Genomic DNA, 24,421 nt, shown 5'->3' with positions numbered 1-24,421 from the left:
ATATACATATGTGTCATATGATTACTTTTGGCCATTGGCGCCCATATCGCTCGTGGCGCCTTCCATCCCGGGACTCTGCGCTTCTTCGTCACATGATAGGCGCCATGACATGGCATGTTAACAGCACGTGTCACGTCACAAGCGCCCTCAGCATGGATACAGAATACCAGAAAAAAAGTAAATGGAAAAAGAAGCACGGGAAAGGCAGACAAAGAGGCCGCCTCAGAAGTGATACATCAGCACATACCTGCCTGTCACGATGCGGGGTGTGGACCCACTTGGCCGTACCGCGTAGTGGGATGGCAGCTGGCCAAACAGGTATAGTACAGAGTCTATAGTCCAGAAAGGGTACCTGTGGCAACTCGGACAGTAGAAAGGCAGGCTCGGCTGGGACCAGGCAGCAGGTAGACGTCAAGCGTGGAGTAGCAGAACAGGGGTGGAATACAGCACAACACGTCAACAGCTCAGCACGGCACTTGACCAGGATAGCACAGGATACAGGAACAGGGAACACTTGGGAACTGGAAGACACTAGGAGACCATTTGCAAGACAAACTTTGGGTAACGAACAACGCTCAGGCAAAGAACAAGAGGGCAGAGCCCTTTTTATAGTCCAGTAGCATTCTGGGCTTGATTGCAGACTTCTTGCAATTATGCGCGCACTGGCTCTTTAAACCGTGCGCGCGCCCTCCGGGAGACAGTCTCGATACCAGGAAGTGAGTGCCGGCGCCTCACAGGGGGACGACGCTGCAGAGAACTCACATGTCCATGACCGCGGCCGTCGAGGGGTAAGTCAGAACGACGGGCCGCGGCCATAGACGTTACACCGGCTAGGACCATCTGTTCCTAGACCATGTGACGGTATACGGCACGTCAGTGGAGAAGGCTGAAAACGTGACGTGGAAAGTCACGTGACGAGCGGGGAGAGCGGAAAACAGCAGAAAATTAACAACTGTAAGTTTTTTAACAAATTAGAAAGGAGGGCAATAGAGACAATATGAATATAAAAATATATATTGGAAAACCCCTGTAACTAACAATATAGCCCTTAATAACATTCTACTAGGGGGCACATGGCTTCCTCTTGTGGTTCCTTGCATGTAGCCATCAGCTCCACCCATCATAAAGGGGTTATCCCATTAATCATTTTCAAAACAAAAGTCAATAAATGCTGTTAATAGTTGTTTTAAGTAATTTGTTTTTAGCATAGTGTTTCTAGCATAAAAAATACGGTTCTCTTTTTTTTTTTCCCCTTGGTGCTGCTGCTGGGAGGGGCTCTGAGCAGAATCAGTCACCTTCCCCCTCTGGCAGCTGATAATATAGTCCCTTCTTACTTCGCCAGAAGAAGGAGTCCCCTCAGCTATAGTGCAATGCTACTGCATAGGCTCTGCTCCTTCCCTGACAAGCAGGCCAGAAAGCTATTTCTATTGTTTGCTCTGTAGTTAATATAGGATCAATATGCAGAGAAGTAGAGAGTGACTGAGAATCAGTGTCCACCAGCACTTAGGTCAGTATTTGGTATGAACATTGCTATACTCTTTGAACACCAGGTGGGGGTCATACTATGTAAGTAAATGTCCCAATGTCACTGGATCTTTTTTTTTTTTAGCAGCATGAAAAGAATAAAAAAAGTGTTTCTTTTTTATTATCTATGAATATGATATTTAATGGTGGGGCAGCCCCTTTTTAATCAAATTCACTGTAGATCTAGGCACTAAACTTGTACAAAGCACTAGATCCCTTTGTGGCCTGAGCAGACATCTTCCTTAGGGTATGTGCACACGATAACTGCAATTACGTCTGAAATTACGGAGCTGTTTTCAGGAGAAAACAGCTCCTGAATTTCAGACATAATTGCATGTACTCGCGTTTTGCGGGGCGTCTTTTACGGACGTAATATGGAGCGGTTCTTCATTGGAGTCAATGAAAAACGGCTCCAATTACGTGCCAAGAAGTGACATGCCCTTCTTTTGACGAGGCTGTAATTTTACGCGCCGTCTTTCGACAGCGACGCGTAAAATGACAGGTTGTCGGCACAGTACATCATAAAGCTCATTGAAAGTAATGGGCAGATGTTTGCCGACGTATTGGAGCCGTTTTTTCAGACGTAATTCGAGGCGTAAAATGCCTCCATTATGTCTGAAAATAGGTTGTGTTAGGCTACATTCACACGAATGTGGCAAACCTCGGACGTGAAAATCTAGTTTTCCACATCCGAGGTGCACCAGACCATATAAGTGAAATAAATAAATAAATAGACCAGTGCAGGACGCATTATCACGCATCCCCCATAGACTAGAGTCTATGGAGGGATGCGTGAAGTGCAGTAAAATAGGACATCTCCTATTTTTTCACGGACCCTTCACACGCTACGTTGAAACAATGGTTGTGTGAACGGCCCCATTGAATTACATAAGTCCGTGTAACAGCCGTTGTTTTAACGGCTGTCACACAGATTAGTTACACGCTCATCTGAATGAGCCCGGCTATGTTCACACAGAGTTTTTTTACAAGTTTTTTGACGCGGAAACCGCGCCGCAAAACTCGTCAAAAACGGCCCTAAAATGCCTCCCATTGATTTCAATGGGAGGTGGGGGCGGTTTTCTCCCGCAAGCGGTAAAACCGCCTCGCGTGAGAAAGAAGAGACATGCCCTATCTTCGGGCGTTTACGCCTCTGACCTCCCATTGACTTCAATGGGAGGCAGAGAAAGCGTATTTGTCAGCGTTTTATGCCCGCGGTGCTCAAAAAACGCTGCGAAAATCGGCGTGCAGGGAGAGGAAAATCTGCCTCAAACTTCCAAACAAAATTTTGAAGCGTAGCCATAGCCGGGATCAGATTACATTCTTCCACTCCTCTCCATACAAATCCCTTTCCTGTCCCGGACCAGCCAACGTTTCTCTACATCTCACCCATCCAGGATTAATAAATGTGTGTGTTTAAGAACATTACTTTAACATATTTGCCTACAGAGGTATCAAAAACGGACAATGTACTATTTGTTAAAGGGGGTGAATACAGAAGAGATTTCGGTGTAAGCAAATCTAAAATGAAGATCTATTTCAGGGTGGGTCCTAGATCTGGGACTTTCCTGATGAATTTCATCTTGCAGTTTAATGGACTGGGCACTAGATCCTTTGTGGCTGAGAAGACACTTTCCCAAGTGTGAAGTAGTGTGAGATGTAAAAGTCAGGAGGCAGAGAGTGGAGGAGGAGGCAGCAGCGCAGCCATAGCCGGGATCAGATTACATTCTTCCACTCCTCTCCATACAAATCTCTGCTACAAGTTTTCTGGATGGGGGCAGAAGTGGGTTGTAGTAACTAAACAAGCTCCATGTTCCAGCGATTTGTGTGGGAGTTCAGGGCTGGATCTAAGTTGTACTCCTGAAAGTTGTGCTATAGGATCGTGTGCACTGAATAAGAGGAGAGCAAAATGGAGGAGGGCAAGAGAGGGGGATAGACGTGCACCCATCCTGCTGAAGAGGAGACAAAGCAAGGCTGCACTGAATGCAAACTCAACACTGTCTGGAGAGTTTCTCTGCTCCCATCCTCCCCCCTCTTCCTTCTTGTAAAGATGTCCTCCATGGTGCTGTGGATGTGCTGCATGATGGGGCTTTGGTTTTTCGATTGTGGATCTAGAGGGGCTCAGTTCAATGAGTCTTTTTACATGGATAGGTGTAAGAAGAGCAGCACTTGTGAGTCCCTGAAGTATAATATGTGCCTCGGATCTACTTTACCCTATACATTGACATCCACTGTCCTGGCTGAAGATTCCTCCTCTCAGGAAGAAGTTCATGATAAACTCCTGCTTTGGTCCGGTGAGTACGAGCTTCTGGCAGGACTGAGGCGGCTCCATTTCCATACATTACATTCGCTAGTTCCATACATTGCACTGAGCCAGATGTTTACTAAGCTAATTAGCAGCGAGTTGTTAATTATTTGTGGTAAACTTTGTGTATCCTTTGTGAATAGCCGCTTGGAGCAGTAACTTGTCTATTGACCGATCTGGTGTTCACTATGCAGAGTAGTGTGTACGTGTGTGTAGTATGGTACACTTATGGGATGATTTGTCACGTGACGCTGTAGCGCCCCTCATGTAAGAGAACTGCTGGTGACACTTCCGGTGGGGGAGAAGGGGGCACTTTGTTTACTGTGACATGTAGGGTCTTACAACAACCAACCAATTCTTTCATGGTCTAATTTGCACTGGAAATGGTGGTTGCTGTGGGCAACTGCACTACTTTTTTTGCCTTCACTAGTTTTTATATCAGGCATATTTACTGTAGATAATTAAAGGGGTTTTCTTACCATGTTATGGTATAAAGCAGGTAATAAAACAATGGCGAAGATGTATCAAAACTAGTGCAAAGGAAAAGTGAATTAGTTGTCCATGGCAACCAATCAGGTTGCTGCTTTTATTATCCAAAAGGCCTCTGAAAAATGAGTGGAGGAATCTGATTGGCTGCCATGGACAACTACTCCACTTTTTCTTTTGCACCAGTTTTGATATCTCCATTGATCATAGGAGTCTAACCATTTGTGCATTGTCTGAAAATGGGCTGGTTTTAGTCCCGTTCGTTTGGAGAGAGCAGGCCGCACGTGGACTGTATTTCGCCATTGAATTGTTTATGGAGGCAAGCACTTGCCAGTCTCTGCTAAATGACATCTACATGGACAGCATGTAGCCGTGACCTATGCATATGACCAGGAAATTGCAGCATAACAGGCACCTATGGATTCTCTTTTACTATATGCAGAAGGGTACCATCCCTATTTTACTTTGTCTGTACTTACAGACATGTCTGTGAAGTTCAATACATTCTATTATTCCCATTTATCAGCCATTTCAGCCTGGGAAGAGGCTACCATATTGTAATAAATGTAATGTAATAAATGTTTTTTGTTTATTTTAGAAGTTAATTGGTAAATTGGAGCAAAGGGGTTGTTGTGCCCTTTGGGCCACTGTATGTGTGTGTATATAAGTTAATATATGTCACAGCAGGTCATAGACATCCCTTGTTGGACATGGGGCTACTTACATGTAAATTCCTGAAAGTGGAGACTGGGAGCAGCAAGGAGACAATAGTGCACTTAGTTATACAAGTAGCTGTGATGGGGGCACTGAGGCTGTAGGAGTACATTCACAGGTCACTTTTTTTTTTGGTATTTTAGTGAACATAGTTTTAATAATCCTCTTAACACAATGTAAATAACTTTTTTCTTTAAGTTGTGGCATTTCCTATCCATGTGATAGTTTCGCAGTTTTTACCCCACTTACAGCTCTTGCACACGATCGGGATCAGGCTGTGAAAAACAGTCCATGTGTCGGCTGGATTTCCCGGCCCAACTACGGTACAGGTGAACAGGAATCCAGGCGTCATAGACATTTATGATGCTAGAAGTCCCTGCCTCCCCACAGAACTGCTGTTCCGTACTGAATGATACAGAGACTCCTAGCATCCTAAATGTCTGACGCCAGAAGTCCCTTTCACCTGCACCGTGGTTGGGCCGGGAAACCCAGCCGACACACGGACCGTTTTTCCCGGCCCGATCTCGGTCGTGTGCAAGAGCTGTTTCTTGGATAGTGAAAATCATGGCATTGAAAACCGCATGTAAAAACGTTGATGGCGGTGTTTATATTTAATACCGCAATTCATAGAACCATTTATGTTTTTTTTGGAACATTCTGTAGAACTGCCTCTTTGGGCCAAAACGCTATGGCGTTTAAACACACACACTAAATTGCATTGCGATATGTGTCCGTGGTTTAGAGACTGCAAAAAATCTAAATGTTGGATTTTTTGGCAATTCTTGCAGATACCACATTATAGTCTCCCCCCCCCCCCCCCCCCACCAGTGCCGACAAACGTGAGTTTGCGCGTGAGATCTCAGTGCACCACATCACAGGTGATTTGTCACCGTGAAGCCATGGCCTTAAAATGTACTTATCATTTAAACTAAATTTGGACAAGTCGTAGCAGTACTAAGAGTGAGGGTCTGGGTCCTTAGACCCCCAGAGATTCCTAGAATGTAGGGCTTGGAGCGATTCGCTGAGCGCCACTTAAGAAAGATGAAGATAGGCATTATACTGTCCTTGGTCAATTTCTAGCTCTCCATGTGCAGCCGAGGGTTACAGCTCTGAGTGAAAGGCTTGGACCATTCCTTCTATCGATCGCTAGGGGTCTAAACTATATTCAAGTCCACTACATCCAGTGGCTAGAATACCATTACCATTACTACTGTATATCAAACTGACACAAGTAACGGGCTAGTTATAACATAACTTTGATATACAGTACAAGTTATTAACCTTTGTCGGATGGATATGATCAGGATACGCTTTCAGCACGTTTTCATACGTTTATAGATAGAGGGGAGCCAGCATTGCATGAGTCCGGGTTCTGGTTAGGGTGGCGCTACAGGCACCAGCAACAATAGATAATAAAGTATTAATAATAACGGGCATACTTACTACTTTGGCAGTAATAACTTTGCATGGTGGAGGTGAGCAGAGCAGCCAATATATGCAGTGGTAGTGCTTGGGGAGGGTAGGCTGATGTTTGGCCCACTGAACTACAAATCCATGTATACACATCAGCATACAGGGATTTGTATGCATTACTTTTTGAGGGAATAGTGCCAAAAAGAATCTTCGTTTTCAGCCTCTTGATGTAAATAGGAATTTTCCCATTATAGGGGTTGTCCTAGAATTACTAATAAAAAAAAGAAAATGTATAAAGAAAGACATAATATAGATCATCACAAACTCTTTCTAAGAAAGCTAGAACCGGCCCTGTATCTTACATGGTATCTGAGATTTTCCCATTCATTGCTCTGATAGATTTTCTTCAGGCTGGTAGCTCAGGGGATGTGTCCGTATGCTGCAGCCCCTCCCCCTCCCTGTCATAGCTTGTGTTGGCAGATCATTCTGTTTTACTGCCTCCTCTCTAGTAGAAGCTTTACAAATGCCCTCCATTACATGTGTTTTTAGAGGGAGAACCCAGCCCTATGTAACTAAAGAAGAGGGAGAGCCTGCAACTTACACACAGTGAGAGGATAAGCAGGAGAGGGGAGAGCTCAACCCTGTATGTAAGCAGTGCTGTATGCAGGCTCTGTTCATCTGCAACCCCCTCTAACAGCTCATCGCGCCCCCCCGCAATACAATCGCAGGGTAGCGATGGTAGCTTTGGCTGTCTGGGGGCCTAATGAAGGCCCCCAGGTCCGCCATCTTTGTGCTCTTTTTAAGCGCTGCCTCTGGCAGGGCTTAATAGAAGCCTGTCAGAATCACGATATACTGCAATACATCAGTATTTATGTAAAAAAAAAAAAAAAAAAAAATATATATATATATATATCCAAGAAGAAATTGAAGACATTGAATTAGAGTGCTGCCGTTTTTCTACTAGTGTATGTATATATATATATATATATATATATATATATATATATATATATATATATATTAAAAGTTACAAAAAAAAACCTTTTCCCATTTTCCCCCTACAGCATAGTAAAAAAAATAAACATAATTGGTATTGCCGCATCCGTAAAAGTCTGAACTATTACAATATATAATTATTTAACCTGCACAGTGTACGCCGTAAAAAAAAAAAGTAAAACACCAGAATCTCTATTTTTTGGTCACCTTGTAACCCACAAAAAATGAAATAAAAAAGTGATGAAAATGTCTCATGTACCCCAAAATGGTATCATTAAAAGCTACAGCTTATCCCGCAAAAAATAAGCCCTCATACCACTTAATCGATGGAAAAATAAAAAAGTTATGACTCTCAGAATTTGGCGACACAAAATAAATAAACATTTTTACACTTAGGTTATGACCATTTTCGTATTTATGCAAATGAGGCTTGCAAAAGTACAACTGGGCGTGTTGAAAAGTAAAAGTACAACTGGGCGTGTATTATGTGCGTACATCGGGGCGTGTTTACTACTTTTACTAGCTGGGCGTTGTGTATAGAAGTATCATCCACTTCTCTTCACAACGCCCAGCTTCTGGCAGTGCAGACACAGCCGTGTTCTCCAGAGATCACGCTGTGACGTCACTCACAGGTCCTGCATCGTGTCAGACGAGCGAGGACACACCGGCACCAGAGGCTACAGATGATTCTGCAGCAGCATCGGCGTTTGCAGGTAAGTCGATGTAGCTACTTACCTGCAAATGCTGATGCTGCTGCAGAATCAAGTGTAGCCTCTGGTGCCGACACGATGCAGGACCTGTGAGTGACGTCACAGATCTGCACTGCCAGAAGCTGGGCGTTCTGAAGAGAAGAGGATGATACTTCTCATCAGAACACCCAGCTAGAAAAAGTAGTAAACACGCCCCGATGTACGCACATAATACACGCCCAGTTGTACTTTTACTTTTCAACACGCCCACTTGGACTTTTGCAAGCCTCATTTGCATAAATACGAAAATGGTCATAACTTGGCCAAAAATGCTCGTTTTTTAAAAATAAAAACGTTACTGTAATCTACATTGCAGCGCCTATCTGCTGCAATAGCAGATAGGGGTTGCAAAATCTGGTGACAGAGCCTCTTTAAACACGTTCGTGTGAATAAAGCCTTAGCCATATACACTCAACATTGAAATTACAACACCAAGAAGGGCAAGCCGTAAGGTTATGCAAATCAAGGAAGTGGCAGGTGTTGCTAAGATCTGCAAATGATCACATTTTCAAGCACCTAGCTCCAATCTGTGGCATGTGGGAGGGCTATAAAAGCCAGATTGAAAGAACACCTCAAATTTAACCCCTTCCCGCACCTTGATGTAACTGCACGTCGAGGTGTGCAGTAAATTCGCCCACCTCGACCTGCAGTTACATCAGTGCTTTGACAGTTAACCGCTACGCGGCGCTACACCGCAGCGGCGGTTAACTGTGCAGGGTGTCTGCCCTGCATTCCCCGTTGCCGATCAGCGGCCCATCGCCGCTGATTTTGGCAGTTAACCCGTTAAATGCGGCGTTTGATTGCGATCGCCATATTTAAGGTGTTTAGCGCAGATCGGCAGCCCCCACGTGAAACCACGGGGGCTGGCGATGGTACCCATGGCAACCGGAAGCCAGACAATGGCTTTCGGGCTGCCATGTAGAGAAGCCTATGAGGACCAGCCGGAGGGTGGTCGTCGTAGGCTTCCTCTCAGTGTGACTGTCACGTCACAATGACAGTTGGAATTCATTACACTACGTAGGTTGTGTAATGTATTCCAGCAGCGATCAGAGCTGCAAGTCTAAGTGTCCCCTAGTGGGACAAGTAAAGAAAGTAAAAAAAAGAATAAAAAGGTTTTAAATAAAGTGTAAAAATAAAAGTTATAAGTGACATAAGCAAGAACTGCTTTTTTTCCTATAATAAGTCTTTTATTATAGGAAAAAAATTAACACGTTAAAAAAAAGTACACATATCTGGTAACACCGCGTTTGTAACGACCCCAACTATAAAACTATAATATTTTTCCCACACGGTGAACACCGCAAATAAAATAAACTAAAAACAATGCCAGAATCACAATTTTTTGGTCACCACCCGTCCCAAAATATACAATAAAAAGTGATCAAAAAGTTGCATGTACGCCAAAATAGTACCGATACAAACTACAACCCGTCACGCAAAAAACAAGCCCTTACACAGCTTTTTTGACTGAAAAATAAAAAAGTTATGGGTCTCAGAATATGCTGACACAAAAAATAATTTATTTTATAAAAAGTTACTTTATTGCGCAAACACTGCAAAATGTAAAAAAAACTATATACGTAATCGTATCGACCCGCAGAATAAAATATAATGGTCATTTATAGCCCAGGTGAACGCCGTAAAAAATAAATAAAAATCATTGTCAGAATTGATGGTTTTTGGTCACCTTGCTTGCCGAAAAATTGAATAAAAGGTGATCAAAAAAATCGCATGTACCCCAAAATGGTACCAATGAAAACTACAAATTGTCCCGCAACAAATAAGCCCTCACACGGCTCCGGTGGTGAAAAAAATAAAAAAAGCTCTGGCTCCCAGAATATGGCGATGCAAAATGTGCAGTGTTCCAAAAGCGGATAAGATCGGGCTCCATTTATAAGTGCGACACTGGCCACATATCTGTGGATTATTTTTTTATTTACCCCATTATTATACCCTTTTATTATGCCCCTGATGTACTCTGCCCAGCCTTCATATGCCCCCACATTATAAGGGTATGTTCACACGAGGGCGTCCGTTACGGCTGAAATTACGGGGATGTTTCAGCCTGAAAACATCCCCGTAATTTCAGCCGTAACGGCATGTGCAGGCGCTTGAACGCCGCGTCCATTACGGCCGTAATTGGCGCTGCTATTCATTGGAGTCAATGAATAACGGCTCCAATTACGGCCAAAGAAGTGACAGGTCACTTCTTTGACGCGGGCGTCTATTTACGCGCCGTCATTTGACAGCGGCGCGTAAATATACGCCTCGTGTGAACAGACAAACGTCTGCCCATTGCTTTCAATGGGCAGATGTTTGTCAGCGCTATTGACGCGCTATTTTCGGGCGTAATTCGGGGCAAAAACGCCCGATTTACGTCCTTAAATAGGCCGTGTGAACATACCCTATACTGAAATACCATCAAAACGCCAGAGCTACTACCAAGCTAAATCTGTGCTCCCTAAAGCCAAATGCCGCGCCCTCCCTTCTGAGCCATACAGCATGCCCAAACAGCAGTTTATGTCCATCGATATGGCATCGCCATACCCGGGAGAACCCTGTTAATATTTTATGAGGTATTTGTGGCACAAACTGGGCACAACATATAGTGCACAAAAATAGCACATCATTGGAAAATTTTAATTTTCACTCTGCACCATCCGCTGTGAATGAAACCCTTCGCGCACCACTACTTAATAGCATGTCGTAGTGTGGGGGGTGATATATGGATCGTCTCACGCGCTGAGCCCACGCCATACGCTGCGGGTGTCAGCTGTGTATTACAGCTGATACCCGGGACCAACGGACTGAAACCGCGATCGCGCTGTAAGGGTATGTGCACACGACCAATTTTCGGGCGTAATGGAGGCGTTTTACGCCTCGAATTACGCCTGAAAAGACGGCTCCAATACGTCGGCAAACATCTGCTCATTGCTTGCAATGGGTCTTACAATGTTCTGTGCAGACGAGCTGTCATTCTATGCGTCTCTGTCAAAATACGGCGCGTAAAAAGACGGCTCGTCAAAAGAAGTGCAGGATACTTCTTGGTATGTTTTTGGAGCCGTTTTCTCATAGACTCCAATGAAAACAGCTCAAAAAACGGCCGTAGCGAGTTGCTCAAAAAACGGCTGAAAATGAGGGGCTGTTTTCCCTTGAAAACAGCTCCGTATTTTGAGACGTTTTTGACTCTGCGTGTGCACATACTCTTACAGGAGCCTGTAAAAATCACAATATACTGCAATACATTAGTATTGCAGTGTATTCTACCAGTGATCTAATGATTGCTGGTTCAAGTCCCCTAGGGGAACTAATAAAATGTTTAAAAGCAAGAGTAAATAGTTATTATTAGTGGAAAAAAAATAAATAAATATTTAAAGTCCAAAAAGAAACACTTTTCAATTTTTTTTCTCTAAAGTAATGTAAAAAAAATACACAAAATTGGTATCGCTGCGTCCGTAAAAGTCCAAACTATTACAATATACCATTATTTAACTCGCACGGTGAACGGCGTGAAAAATAAATCATTTTAAACGGCAAAATCGCTGTTTTTTGGTCACCTTGGCTCTACCAAAAAATTTAATAAAAAGTGCTCAAAAAGTTGTATGTACCAAAAAATTATACCAATAAAAACGACAGCACGTCCCGCAAAAAATAAGCCCTCACACCACTCTATTGACGGAAAAATAAAAAGTTATGGCTCTCGGAAAGCGGGGAGGAAAAACGAAAAAGAAAAAGCAAAACATGGATCAGTTCGGAAAGGGTTAATTACTTTCTAATGAAAAAACATTTATGACCACGTGTGGGGTCTTGCCGTACTCGGGAGAAATTGCTTTACAAATGTTGGGGTGCTTTTCCCTCCTTTATCCTTTGTGAAATTGAAAAAATTCAACATTTTAGTGGAAATAATGTTGATATTAATTTTCATGGCCTAATTCTAATAAATTCTGCAAAAGACGTGTAGAGTCTAAATGCTCACAATACCCCTAGATAGATTCCTTAATTGGGGCTTCCACTGTTTTGGTCCCTTCAGGGGCTTTGCAAATTCGACATGACACCCAAAAACTATTCCAGCTAAATTTGAGATCCAAATAGCGCCCCTTCCCTTCTCCTTACCCGGTGTGGGTCCAAACAGCACTTTATTACCACATATGGCGTATTTACGGAATCGGGAGAAATTGTTTGACAAATGTTGGGGTGTTTTTTCTACTTTATTCCTTGTAAAAATTAAAAATTTCTACGTTTCTTGCACAAAAAGAGTAGATTTTCATCTTCACATGCTAATTCAAATAAATTCAGCAAAACAACTGTGGGTTCAAAATGCTAACTATACCCCTAGATAAATTCCTTGAGGGGTGTAGTTTCCAAAATGGGGTCAATTTTGGGGGGGCCTTTACTGTTTTGGTACCACAAGACCTATTCAAGCCTGACATGGTGCCTAAAATATATTCGAAAAAAAAAAGGAGGCCCCAAAATCCACTAGGTGCTCCGTTGCTTCTGAAGTCGGTGTTTTAGTCAATTAGCACACTAGAGCCACATGTGGCATATTTCTCTAAACTACAGAATCTGGGCAATAAATATAGAGTTGCATTTCTCGGGTAAAACCTTCTGTGGTACAGAAAAAAATGTATTACAAATGAATTTTTCCCAAAAAAAATGAAATTTGTAAATTTCACCTCTACTTTGCTTTAATTCCTGTGAAACGCCTAAAGGGCTAAAACACTTACTGAATACTTTGAGGGGTGCAGTTTTCAAAATGGGGTGATTTATGGGGACTTTCTAATATATAAGGCCCTCAAAGCCACTTCAGAACTGAACTGGTCCCTGAAAAAATAGGGTTTTGAAATTTTCTTGAAAATATGACAAATTGCTGCTAAAGTTCTAAGCCTTGTAACGTCCTAGAAAAATAAAAGAATGTTCAAAAAACTATGCAAACGTAAAGTATACATATGGGAAATATAAAATAGTAAGTATTTTGTGTGGTATTATTTGTTTTACAAGTAGGTACATTTCAATTTAGAAAAATGCACATTTTTGCTAATTTTCTCTAAATCTTGGTGTTTTCTTACAAATAAATATTGAATTTATGTACCAAATTTTTTCACTAACATAAAGTACAATATGTCACGAGAAAACAGTCTCAGATTCACTTGGATAGGTAAAAGCATTCCAGAGTTATTACCACATAATGTGACACACGTCAGATTTGAAAAATCGGCTTCGTCCTGAAGGCCAAAACAGGCTCAGTCCTGAAGGGGTTAATCAAGTATTGTGCGATGCCTCCTGTTTGTTGACGTGCCAGTTATCGCCACTTGTCGCAAACTGAGAGGGACAGAATCCTTAACCTGAGAGACCTTTGGTTTATCACTCCGGCATATCGCTACGTGCCTAGGCCAAGATGTCAGCCCTATTCAACATTGCGTGTCCCAGAGGTTGGGAGAACAGTAACGAACTACTGGTCCTACTCCCGGGATTATGGTGTGGAGTGGCGTAATGTACGGTAGCCGGACCCCTCTAGTCTTCAGTTCAGGTACAGTAACAGCTCAGCGTTACATTGATTTGGTCGTGGAACCAGTGGTACGACCATTTCTCCAAAGTGTACCAGAAGCAGTTTTTTAACAGGACAATACCAGGCCGCATGTTGCTCGTACTACTGTGAGCAGCCTGTATGGCCTAAACGTGCTACCATGGGCTGCAGCATCTCCGGACTTGTCTCCCATCGAGCACATATGGGACGTCATTGGTGGGCAATTGCAAAGGAAGCTACTAGCAGCCAATCTTGATGATTTGCATGCCCAAGTGCATTCAGCGTGGCATAACATTCCTCAGACAACCATTTATCACATGCCAAGGCGCAAGTGTGTGTATTTCTGCGAGTAGGGTATGTGCAGACGTAGTGTTTTCAGGCGAATTTTGGGCCATTTACGCCTCGAAAAACGCCTGAAAAAACGGAAGCTGAACGCCTACAAACATCTGCCCATTGAAATTTATAGGAAAAATAACATTTAGTTCATACGGGGCGTCTTTTTACGCTGCTGTTTTAAAAAACAGCGTAAAAAGTCGCTCCGTAAAAAGAAGTAGCGTGTCACTTCTTGAGGCGTGTTTTGGAGCTGATTTTCCATTGAACACTATGAAAAACGCCTCAAAAAACGCCTGAAAAGTAGCCTCAAAAGAAGCTCCAAATTAGAGTATGTTCACACGGCTTATTTACGGACGTAATTAGGGCGTTTTACGCCTCGATAGCGTTGGCAAACATCTGCCCATTGAAAGCAATGGGCTGACGTTTGTTCACACGAGGCGTATATTTACGCGTCACTGTCAAAAGACGGCGCGTAAATAGAAGCCCGCGCCAAAGAAGTGTCAGGTCACTTCTTCAGACGTAAATGGAGCCGTTTTCCATGGACTCCATGGAAAACCAGTTCCGTCCGTAAGGGACGCAGCGTTCAAGCGCCTGCACATGCCGTTACGGCTGAAATGACGGGGCTGTTTTCTCCTGGAAACAGCCCCGTAATTTCGGCCGTTATGGACGCTGCTGTGTGAACATACCCTTAAAAGATTTTGGTTAAGCGTGTGAACATACCCTTACTCGATACAGAATAAATCAAGATGTTTGGAATGTTTTGTTTCCATTTTTTTTTTTTTATAATTTGCAAGTCAACTATCGATCCTGTAAATTCCAAAACTTTCCCTTCTTGGTGTTGCAATTTCTTTTTCAAGCCCTCATAGGAGGGTGAAACGTTGTGGTGGTGTTTGGTGAATAAACCTCTAATTTTTTGTTTTTGAGTGCTGCTTCCTTGCTCTTTCTTTGTACATGATTGTGAGGAAAAGGGTTGTTCCTCTGAAGATTGCACCAACCGTGAGGTCGTTTCTGCTACTGTGCTGTTCCATCTTGTCCTATTTGATATATATATATATATATATATATATATATATATTACATAGTTACATAGTTACATAGTATACATAGTTAGTACGGCTGATAAAAGACACATGTCCATCAAGTTCAACCAAGGGAAGGGAAAAGGAAAGGAAAAATTTCTACACATAGGAGCTAATATTTTTTTGTTCTAGGAAATTATCTAACCCTTTTTTAAAGCCATCTACTGTCCCTGCTGTGACCAGCTCCTGCGGTAGGCTATTCCATAAATTCACCGTTCTTACTGTAAAGAAGCCTTGTCGCCGCTGCAGCTTGAACCTTTTTTTCTCCAGACGGAGGGAGTGCCCCCTTGTTTTTTGAGCGGGTTTTACAAGGAACAGGATATCACCATATTTTTTGTATGTGCCATTAATATATTTATATAAGTTAATCATGTCCCCCCTTAGTCGTCTTTTTTCAAGGCTAAATAGGTTTAATTCTTTCAATCTTTCCTCATAACTTAAATTCTCCATGCCCCTTATTAGCTTCGTTGCTCTTCTTTGTATTTTTTCCAACTCCAGGGCATCCTTTCTATGAACTGGAGCCCAGAACTGAACTGCATATTCTAGATGGGGCCTCACTAATGCTTTGTAAAGTGGCAATATTACATCTCTGTCCCGCGAGTCCATGCCTCTTTTAATACACGACAATATCTTGCTGGCCTTTGAAGCAGCTGATTGACACTGCATGCTGTTATTGAGTTTATGATTTACAAGAACACCCAGATCCTTCTCAACAAGTGAATCCGCCAGTGTAGCGCCCCCTAGGACATATGATGCATGCAGGTTGTTGGTACCCAGATGCATAACTTTACATTTATCTACATTAAACTTCATTTGCCAAGTGGACGCCCAAACACTTAGTTTGTTTAAATCTGCCTGCAATTCACAAACATCTTCCATAGTCTGAACTATATTACATAGCTTGGTGTCATCTGCAAAAATAGAAATAGTGCTATTAATCCCATCCTCTATATCATTAATAAATATGTTGAATAATAGTGGTCCCAGCACTGAACCCTGGGGTACACCACTTATAACCGGTGACCATTCAGAGAAGGAATCATTGACCACAACTCTCTGGATACGGTCCTTGAGCCAATTCTCAATCCAATTACAAACTATATTTTCTAAACCTATAGTCCTTAATTTACCCATTAGGCGTCTATGGGGGACAGTGTCAAATGCCTTTGCAAAGTCCAAAAACACTAAATCCACAGCGGCCCCTCTGTCTAGACTTCTGCTCACCTCTTCTTCATAAAAACAGATTAGGTTAGTTTGACAACTTCTGTCCTTAGTAAAACCGTGCTGGCTGTCACTTATAATGCTATTTATTGTCACATAATCCTGTATATAGTCCCTCAATAGCCCCTCAAACATTTTCCCCACGATGGATGTTAAGCTTACTGGTCTATAATTACCCGGGGAAGACCTAGAGCCCTTTTTGAAAATAGGCACCACATTTGCCCTGCGCCAGTCCCTTGGCACTATACCAGTCACTAGAGATTCTCTGAATATTATGAAAAGGGGGACAGAAATAACTGAACTAAGCTCTTTAAGAATTCTAGGGTGTAACCCATCTGGTCCCGGAGCCTTGTGCACATTTATTTTATTTAATTTAGCTTGGACCATCTCTACATTCATCCAATTCAGTATATCAACTGATATATTAACAGCACTGGCACCGGCTACATCAGCTGCTCTTTCTTCAGTTGTATATACAGAGCTAAAGAACCCATTTAGTAACTCTGCCTTCTCTTGATCCCCTGTGATCAACTCCCCATTACCATTATCTAGGGGTCCTACATGTTCAGACCTTGGCTTTTTTGCATTTATATGCTTGAAGAATTTTTTAGGATTTGTTTTACTATCCTTGGCCACCTGCCTTTCATTTTGTATTTTTGCTAATTTTATTACATTTTTACAGATTTTATTAAGCTCTTTATATTTTACAAAGGCTACAGCTGTACCCTCAGATTTGTATTTTTTAAATGCCCTTTTTTTGTCATGTATTGCCCCTTTCACAGAACGTGTAAGCCATGTGGGGTTTAATTTGAGTCGTTTATACTTATTACCTGTAGGAATAAATTTTGCACTATAATAACTCAAAGTAGATTTGAAAATCTCCCATTTATCATTTGTTCCATTATTTGACATTAGTTCTTCCCAGTCCATATCCTGAATTGCAGCCCTCATCCTGGGGAAATTGGCTTTCTTAAAATTAAATGTTTTTGCCCTCCCAGCCTGCGTTTGTTTTTTACAGTATAGGTAAAATGTAACTATATTGTGATCACTGTTACCGAGGTTTTCACGAACATTGACATTCCCAACAAGATCTGCATTATTAGAAATGACCAGATCCAACAGAGCTTCACCTCTAGTCGGGTCTTCCACAAACTGGCCCATAAAATTTTCCTGCAACAGGTTGAGGAAATGTCTCCCCTTTGCAGTTGAAGCCGAACCATGACACCAATTAATATCCCGGAAATTAAAATCTCCCATTATCACTACAGTACCCGCCTGTGCAGCCCGCTCCATCTGTTTATATAGCTGAACTTCCATCTCCTCAGTTATATTGGGGGGTCTATAGATTACACCAAAAGTAATTTTTTCAGTGTTTACCTCCCTTTCTAGTTCCACCCACAAGGTTTCAACCTCCTCACAGTCTTCACCCACTATTGTCTCTTTCACACTCGCCTTCATATCACTTCTCACATACAGACATACACCACCACCTTTCCTATTTGTCCTGTCTTTACGAAAAAGTGTAGAACCCTGTAGATTTACAGCCCAGTCATGTGAAGAGTCCAGCCATGTTTCAGCAACACCAACTATATCTATATTTTCTTCCAGTATCAAGGCCTCCAGCTCCCCCATTTTACTTGCTAGACTTCTGGCATTTGTGAACATACACTTTAACTTGCCTGTCAGTTTTTCACTTTTATTATCAGAAATGTGATTTGACATTAATCGGTCCTTTTTATTTACACTGATGTTTTGTAACGAAAGGATCTCCTTATCCTGTTGTCTAGTCCTCTCCCCACATTCTGTTTCTCCCCCCACCAATATAGTCTGACCCCTCTCTAACCTGGCTACCCCTTTTTTTTCTACATTGACCTCCCTCCTCAGCCCTAGTTTAAATACTCCGCCACCCCAGCTAGAATTCTCTCCCCCAGCACAGCGGACCCCCTTCCATTTAGGTGCAAATCATCTGCAGAATACAGTTTGTACCCCAATGAAAAGTCAGCCCAGTGCTCTAGGAACCCAAATCCTTCTCCTCTACACCAAGACTTCAGCCATGCATTTAACTCCCTAAGCTCCCGCTGTCTTTCCTGTGATGCGCATGGCACAGGCAGTATTCCTGAGAATACTACTTTGGAGGTCCTTCCCTTCAGCTTGTAGCCTAGTTCTTTAAAATTATTCTTAAGGCTCCTCCACCAAACACAGATGAACGCAACACTCCAACACAGCTAAATATTGGGCCATGTGCACGTTACCAAAGGATGAGTCACTACCCCAACTTTAACCCCTTGGCCACATACGACGTACCATTACTGAAATGTCGCCAAGGGGAAGTATGCAGCGGGTGGAATCAATGTTCACTTTGATTCCGCCTGTTTAACACCTTAAATGCCACGGTCAATCGTGACCGCAGCATTTAAATTGTTAGAATCGAGGGCGCCCCCTCAAACACGCCATCGTCCCCCCCCCCTGCAGCGCGATCGGATCTTTACAATGGTTGTTATGGCAGACTGGGGGCCTAATGAAGGCCCCCAGGTCTACCATATTTGTACTCCTTTGAAGCTCTGACTTTAGCAGGGCTTCAAATAGACTGTCAGTAACACGATATACTGCAATACATTAGTATTGCAGTAAATCATGCAAGCGATCCACCGATCACTGGTTCAAGTCTCCTACGGGGACTAATAAAAAAAAGTAAAAAACTGTTAAATCAAGGTTTTATGTTTAAAAAAAAATATTTAAATTGAGGGTTAAAAAAAAAAAAAACCTTTTCCCATTTTTCCCCTAAAGTAATGTTAAATAAAAGTTAAAATAACTGGTATCGCCGCATCCGTAACAGTCCGAACTATCACAATATAGCATTGTTTAACCTGCTCGGTGACAAAAAAATTAAATAAAAAGTGGTCAAAAAGTCGCTTATACCCCAAAATGGTATTGGTGAAAACTACAGCTCGCCTTGCAAAAATTAAGCCCTCAAATCGCTAAATTTATGGAAAAATAAAAAAAGTTATGTCTCTCAGAACATGGTGTCACAAAACATTTCTTTTTTTTTTTTAAATGTGGTAAAACTTAAAACAAAACATATAAATTTGGTATCTCCGTAATCGTATCAACCTGTAGAATAAGGTGCACATGTCGTTTTTACCACCTGATGGACACCGTAAAAGCAAAACCCCCCCAAAAATTGCGTAATTGCTGTTTTTTCCCATTTCACTCCACAAAGATTTTTTTTCAGCTTCCCGTTACATTATGTTGTACAATAAATGATGCCGTGACAAACTACAACTTGTCCCGCAAAAAACAAGCCCTCATATGGCTATGTCGACGAAGAAATAAAAAAGTTATGGCTTTTGGAAGACGGGGAGGAAAAAACTAAAATGAAAAAACTCTAAGTGGCCGTGTCTCCAAGGGGTTAAATGTAGAAGAAACCATAGGAGAGAGGAACGGCACTAGGACTTCGATACAAATGATACACGGTTGTTTTATTCACCTCAAGTGAGCGATGTTTCGGTTCACCACAGAATCTTTCTCAAGCTTTCACCACAGAGCTTGAGAAAGGTTCTGTGGTGAACCGAAACGTCGCTCACTTGAGGTGAATAAAACAACGGTGTATGATTTGTATCGAAGTCCTGGTGCCGTTCCTGGGACCTACGGTTTGTTTATATATATATATATATATATATATATATATATATATATATATATATTATGTATGTATACATATACACACAGGGTGGGCCATTTATATGGATACACCTAAATAAAATGGGAATGGTTGGTGATATTAACTTCCTGTTTGTGGCACATTAGTATATGGGAGGGGGGAAACTTTTCAAGCTGGGTGTTCACCATGGCGGCCATTTTGAATTCGACCATTTTGTATCCAACTTTCGTTTTTCCAAGTGTAAGAGGGTCAGGTGACACATCAAACTTATTGAGAATTTCACAAGAAAAACAATGGTGTGCTTGGTTTTAACGTTACTTTTTTCTTTCATGAGTTATTTACAAGTTTCTGACCACTTATAAAATGTGTTCAAAGTGCTGCCCATTGTGTTGGATTGTCAATACAACCCTCTTCTCCCACTCTTCACACACTGATAGCAACACCGCAGAAGAAATGCCTCCCGATCTGACCCCCTTAGACTTTTATCTTTGGGGTCATCTGAAGGCAATTGTCTATGCTGTAAAGATACGAGATGTGCAGCAACTGAAACTACAGATACTGGAAGCCTGTGCTAGCATTTCTTCCGCGGTGTTGCTATCAGTGTGTGAAGAGTGGGAGAAGAGGGTTGCATTGACAATCCAACACAATGGGCAGCACTTTGAACACATTTTATAAGTGGTCAGAAACGTGTAAATAACTCATGAAAGAATAAAGTAACGTTAAAACCAAGCACACCATTGTTTTCCTTGTGAAATTCTCAATAAGTTTGATGTGTCACATGACCCTCTTCCCATTGAAAAAACTAAAGTTGGATACAAAATGTCTGACTTCAAAATGGCCACCATGGTCAACACCCAGCTTGAAAAGTTTCCCCCCTCTCATATACTAATGTGCCACAAACAGGAAGTTAATATCACCAACCATTCCAATTTTATTCAGGTGTATCCATATAAATGGCCCACCCTGTATATATACAGTGAAGGAAATAAGTATTTGATCCCTTGCTGATTTTGTAAGTTTGCCCACTGTCAAAGACATGAACGGTCTAGAATTTTTAGGCTAGGTTAATTTTACCAGTGAGAGATAGATTATATATAAAAAAAAAAGAAAATCACATAGTCAAAATTATATATATTTATTTGCATTGTGCACAGAGAAATAAGTATTTGATCCCCTACCAACCATTAAGAGTTCAGCCTCCTCCAGACCAGTTACACGCTCCAAATCAACTTGGTGCCTGCATTAAAGACAGCTGTCTTAAATGGTCACCTGTATAAAAAACTCCTGTCCACAGACTCAATTAATCAGTTCGACTCTAACCTCTACAACATGGGCAAGACCAAAGAGCTTTCTAAGGATGTCAGGGACAAGATCATAGACCTGCACAAGGCTGGAATGGGCTACAAAACCATAAGTAAGACGCTGGGTGAGAAGGAGACAACTGTTGGTGCAATAGTAAGAAAATGGAAGACATACAAAATAACTGTCAATCGACATCGATCTGGGGCTCCATGCAAAATCTCACCTCGTGGGGTATCCTTGATCCTGAAGGTGAGAGCTCAGCTGAAAACTACACGGGGGGAACTTAATGATCTCAAGGCAGTTGGAACCACAGTCACCAAGAAAACCATTGGTAACACATTACGCCGTAATGGATTAAAATCCTGCAGTGCCCGCAAGGTCCCCCTGCTCAAGAAGGCTCATGTACAGGCCCATCTGAAGTTTGCAAATGAACATCTGGATGATTCTGAGAGTGATTGGGAGAAGGTGCTGTGGTCAGATGAGACTAAAATTGAGCTCTTTGGCATTAACTCAACTCGCCGTGTTTGGAGGAAGAGAAATGCTGCCTATGACCAAAGAACACCGTCCCCACTGTCAAGGATGGAGGTGGAAACATTATGTTTTGTGGGTGTTTCTCTGCTAAGGGCACAGGACTACTTCACCGCATCAATGGGAGAATGGATGGAGCCATGTACCGTCAAATCCTGAGTGACAACCTCCTTCTCTCCACCAGGACATTAAAAATGGCTCGTGGCTGGGTCTTCCAGCACGACAATGACCCGAAACATACAGCCAAGGCAACAAAGGAGTGGCTCAAAAAGAAGCACATTAAGGTCATGGAGTGGCCTAGCCAGTCTTCAGACCTTAATCCCATCGAAAACTTATGGAGGGAGCTGAAGATCCGAGTTGCCAAGCAACAGCCTCGAAATCTTAATGATTTACAGATGATCTGCAAAGAGGAGTGGGCCAAAATTCCATCTAACATGTGTGCAAACCTCATCATCAACTACAAAAAACGTCTGACTGCTGTGCTTGCCAACAAGAGTTTTGCCACCAAGTATTAAGTCTTGTTTGCCAAAGGGATCAAATACTTATTTCTCTGTGCACAATGCAAATAAATATATAGAATTTTGACAATGTGATTTTCTGTTTTTTTTTTTTTATATAATCTATCTCTCACTGGTAAAATTAACCTAGCCTAAAATTTCTAGACTGTTCATGTCTTTGACAGTGGGCAAACTTACAAAATCAGCAAGGGATCAAATACTTATTTCCTTCACTGTGTATATATATATGTGTGTGTGTATGTGTGAGTTATCTATAATACATTGAACTATTGCATAGGAACCCTATTTTGAAGTATAATCAAATATGTAACACAGTTCTCATCAAAGAAGAAAAATCAAGTTGGTAGTGTGAGAGAAAATGTTAATTTTGGACATTAACCCCTTGGTGCGATGCCCCATACATTTACAGCACTGGAGGCCTGCTGCCAAAGACCAGTGCCATAAATGTACGGCTTAGTGATGACTGTGCACAAGCCATCACCCACGAGACAATAAGGGTATGTGCACACACACTAATTACGTCCGTAATTGACGGACGTATTTCGGCCGCAAGTCCCGGACCGAACACAGTGCAGGGAGCCGGGCTCCTACCATCATACTTATGTACGATGCTAGGAGTCCCTGCCTCACTGCAGGACCACTGTCACGTACTGAAAACATGATTACAGTACGGGACAGTTGTCCTGCAGCGAGGCAGAGACTCCTAGGATCGTACATAAGTATGATGCTAGGAGCCCAGCTCCCTGCACTGTGTTCGGTCCGGGACTTGCGGCCGAAATACGTCCGTCAATTACGGACGTAATTAGTGTGTGTGCACATACCCTAATTGTGATTGACAGCCGGCAAATGCTGAGATCGGAGCTAACTGAAAACAAAAGGAAGAGGACCCCTCCCTTTATCCAACCATCGCCAAACCCACAACAAGATCATGGCGGCTGCAGCTTAAATATGGCAGCCAGAAACCTTCGAAAAGCTCTATGACTGCCCTATGTTGTTGCCTATTAGGCACTAGCCTAATAGCGGCCTGTCCGTTTTTCAATGCCGGGAAATAATTAAACATTTGAAATAAATAAAAGTCACCTAGTGGAAGAAAAGAAAGTTTAATAAAGTTTTTAAAATAAAGAATAAAAAAGTGAAGTGAGTTGATATTCCCTTTTAATACAATAAACTGCTAAATAAAGTAAGCACATTTTCACCACACAGTAAAAAGTGTAAAAAAAAAACAAACCTCTGCAATAAACAATGGTGGAGTTAAATGCTAGATCTGTGTACCCTAAAATGGAACTATTAAATAATGCAACAAGTCCTGCAAAAAACAAGCTTCATATATGTATGGAAATGTGAAAACAAAAAAGTTACGGCTGTCAGAACACAGCTAGACAAAACTTAAAAATGTGTTGGTTAATGCTCTGTTATGGTGTCATGGGTCCAGCTTTTACAGGATCCATGACAGATAACACTGAACCATACTTACCAAGATTTAAATACCAAATCGTGGGACATATGTAAGCCACGCCCCCCCCCCCCGCCAACTTGCTAGTGTGAACACAACCTTTTTCTGATAAGTCATCGATATATCTGATTTCCAGAATGAAAGAACTCTATAGAAAGCTTTTGGCACTTCTCAGGAATTTCTGTTAGGCTAAATTTACACCAACATACCTATAGACTTTATTGGCCAAACGTATGTTAAAAGGGTGTCCACACATTTGGCCAGTATACGTCAAGATAGCACAGCCCCAACTGTATTAAAACGAATAGTCTATATTCGTGTCATATTGTAAATTTGGTATCTAGTTGTTTTTTTCCCACAGGTAGAATAGCGCAGCAGAGTATGTTACTGTACTCGGTAGGGAAAACATAAACCTGATAGAAAAGAACCATGATGCCACTGAATAAAGCCATGCTGAGGGCTCTCGTATCTCTGTCTACTTGGTTATATGGTACGAATATTTATTTTACCTTTATCATTCACTCCATAGGTTTAATGTATTATTCCTAATTCACACAGAGTTTCTTGGCATTGATTTTGACGCGGAAACCGTGCTTAATTCAGCACCAAAAAACGGAC

At 42.0% G+C, this 24,421-nt stretch overlaps 1 protein-coding gene across 1 annotated transcript in view; it reads left to right on the top strand.

Annotated features, from left to right (window-relative positions):
• The first annotated feature begins 3,196 nt into the window (after positions 1-3,196).
• Positions 3,197-24,421, top strand: part of SMO (smoothened, frizzled class receptor) — a 58,365-nt gene continuing 37,140 nt past the window's right edge. Inside the window, exon 1 of the mRNA XM_075857546.1 lies at positions 3,197-3,815. Coding sequence (XP_075713661.1) covers positions 3,572-3,815 — 244 coding nt within the window. The 5' untranslated portion in view covers positions 3,197-3,571. The remainder of the gene's footprint in view (positions 3,816-24,421) is intronic.

This window comes from Rhinoderma darwinii, chromosome 3 (genome assembly GCF_050947455.1).
Source record: "Rhinoderma darwinii isolate aRhiDar2 chromosome 3, aRhiDar2.hap1, whole genome shotgun sequence".
Classification (NCBI taxonomy): Eukaryota; Metazoa; Chordata; class Amphibia; order Anura; family Rhinodermatidae; genus Rhinoderma; species Rhinoderma darwinii.
The sequence above is the reverse complement of the archived record's forward strand: the minus strand, read 5'-3'. Positions and strand labels throughout refer to the sequence as shown.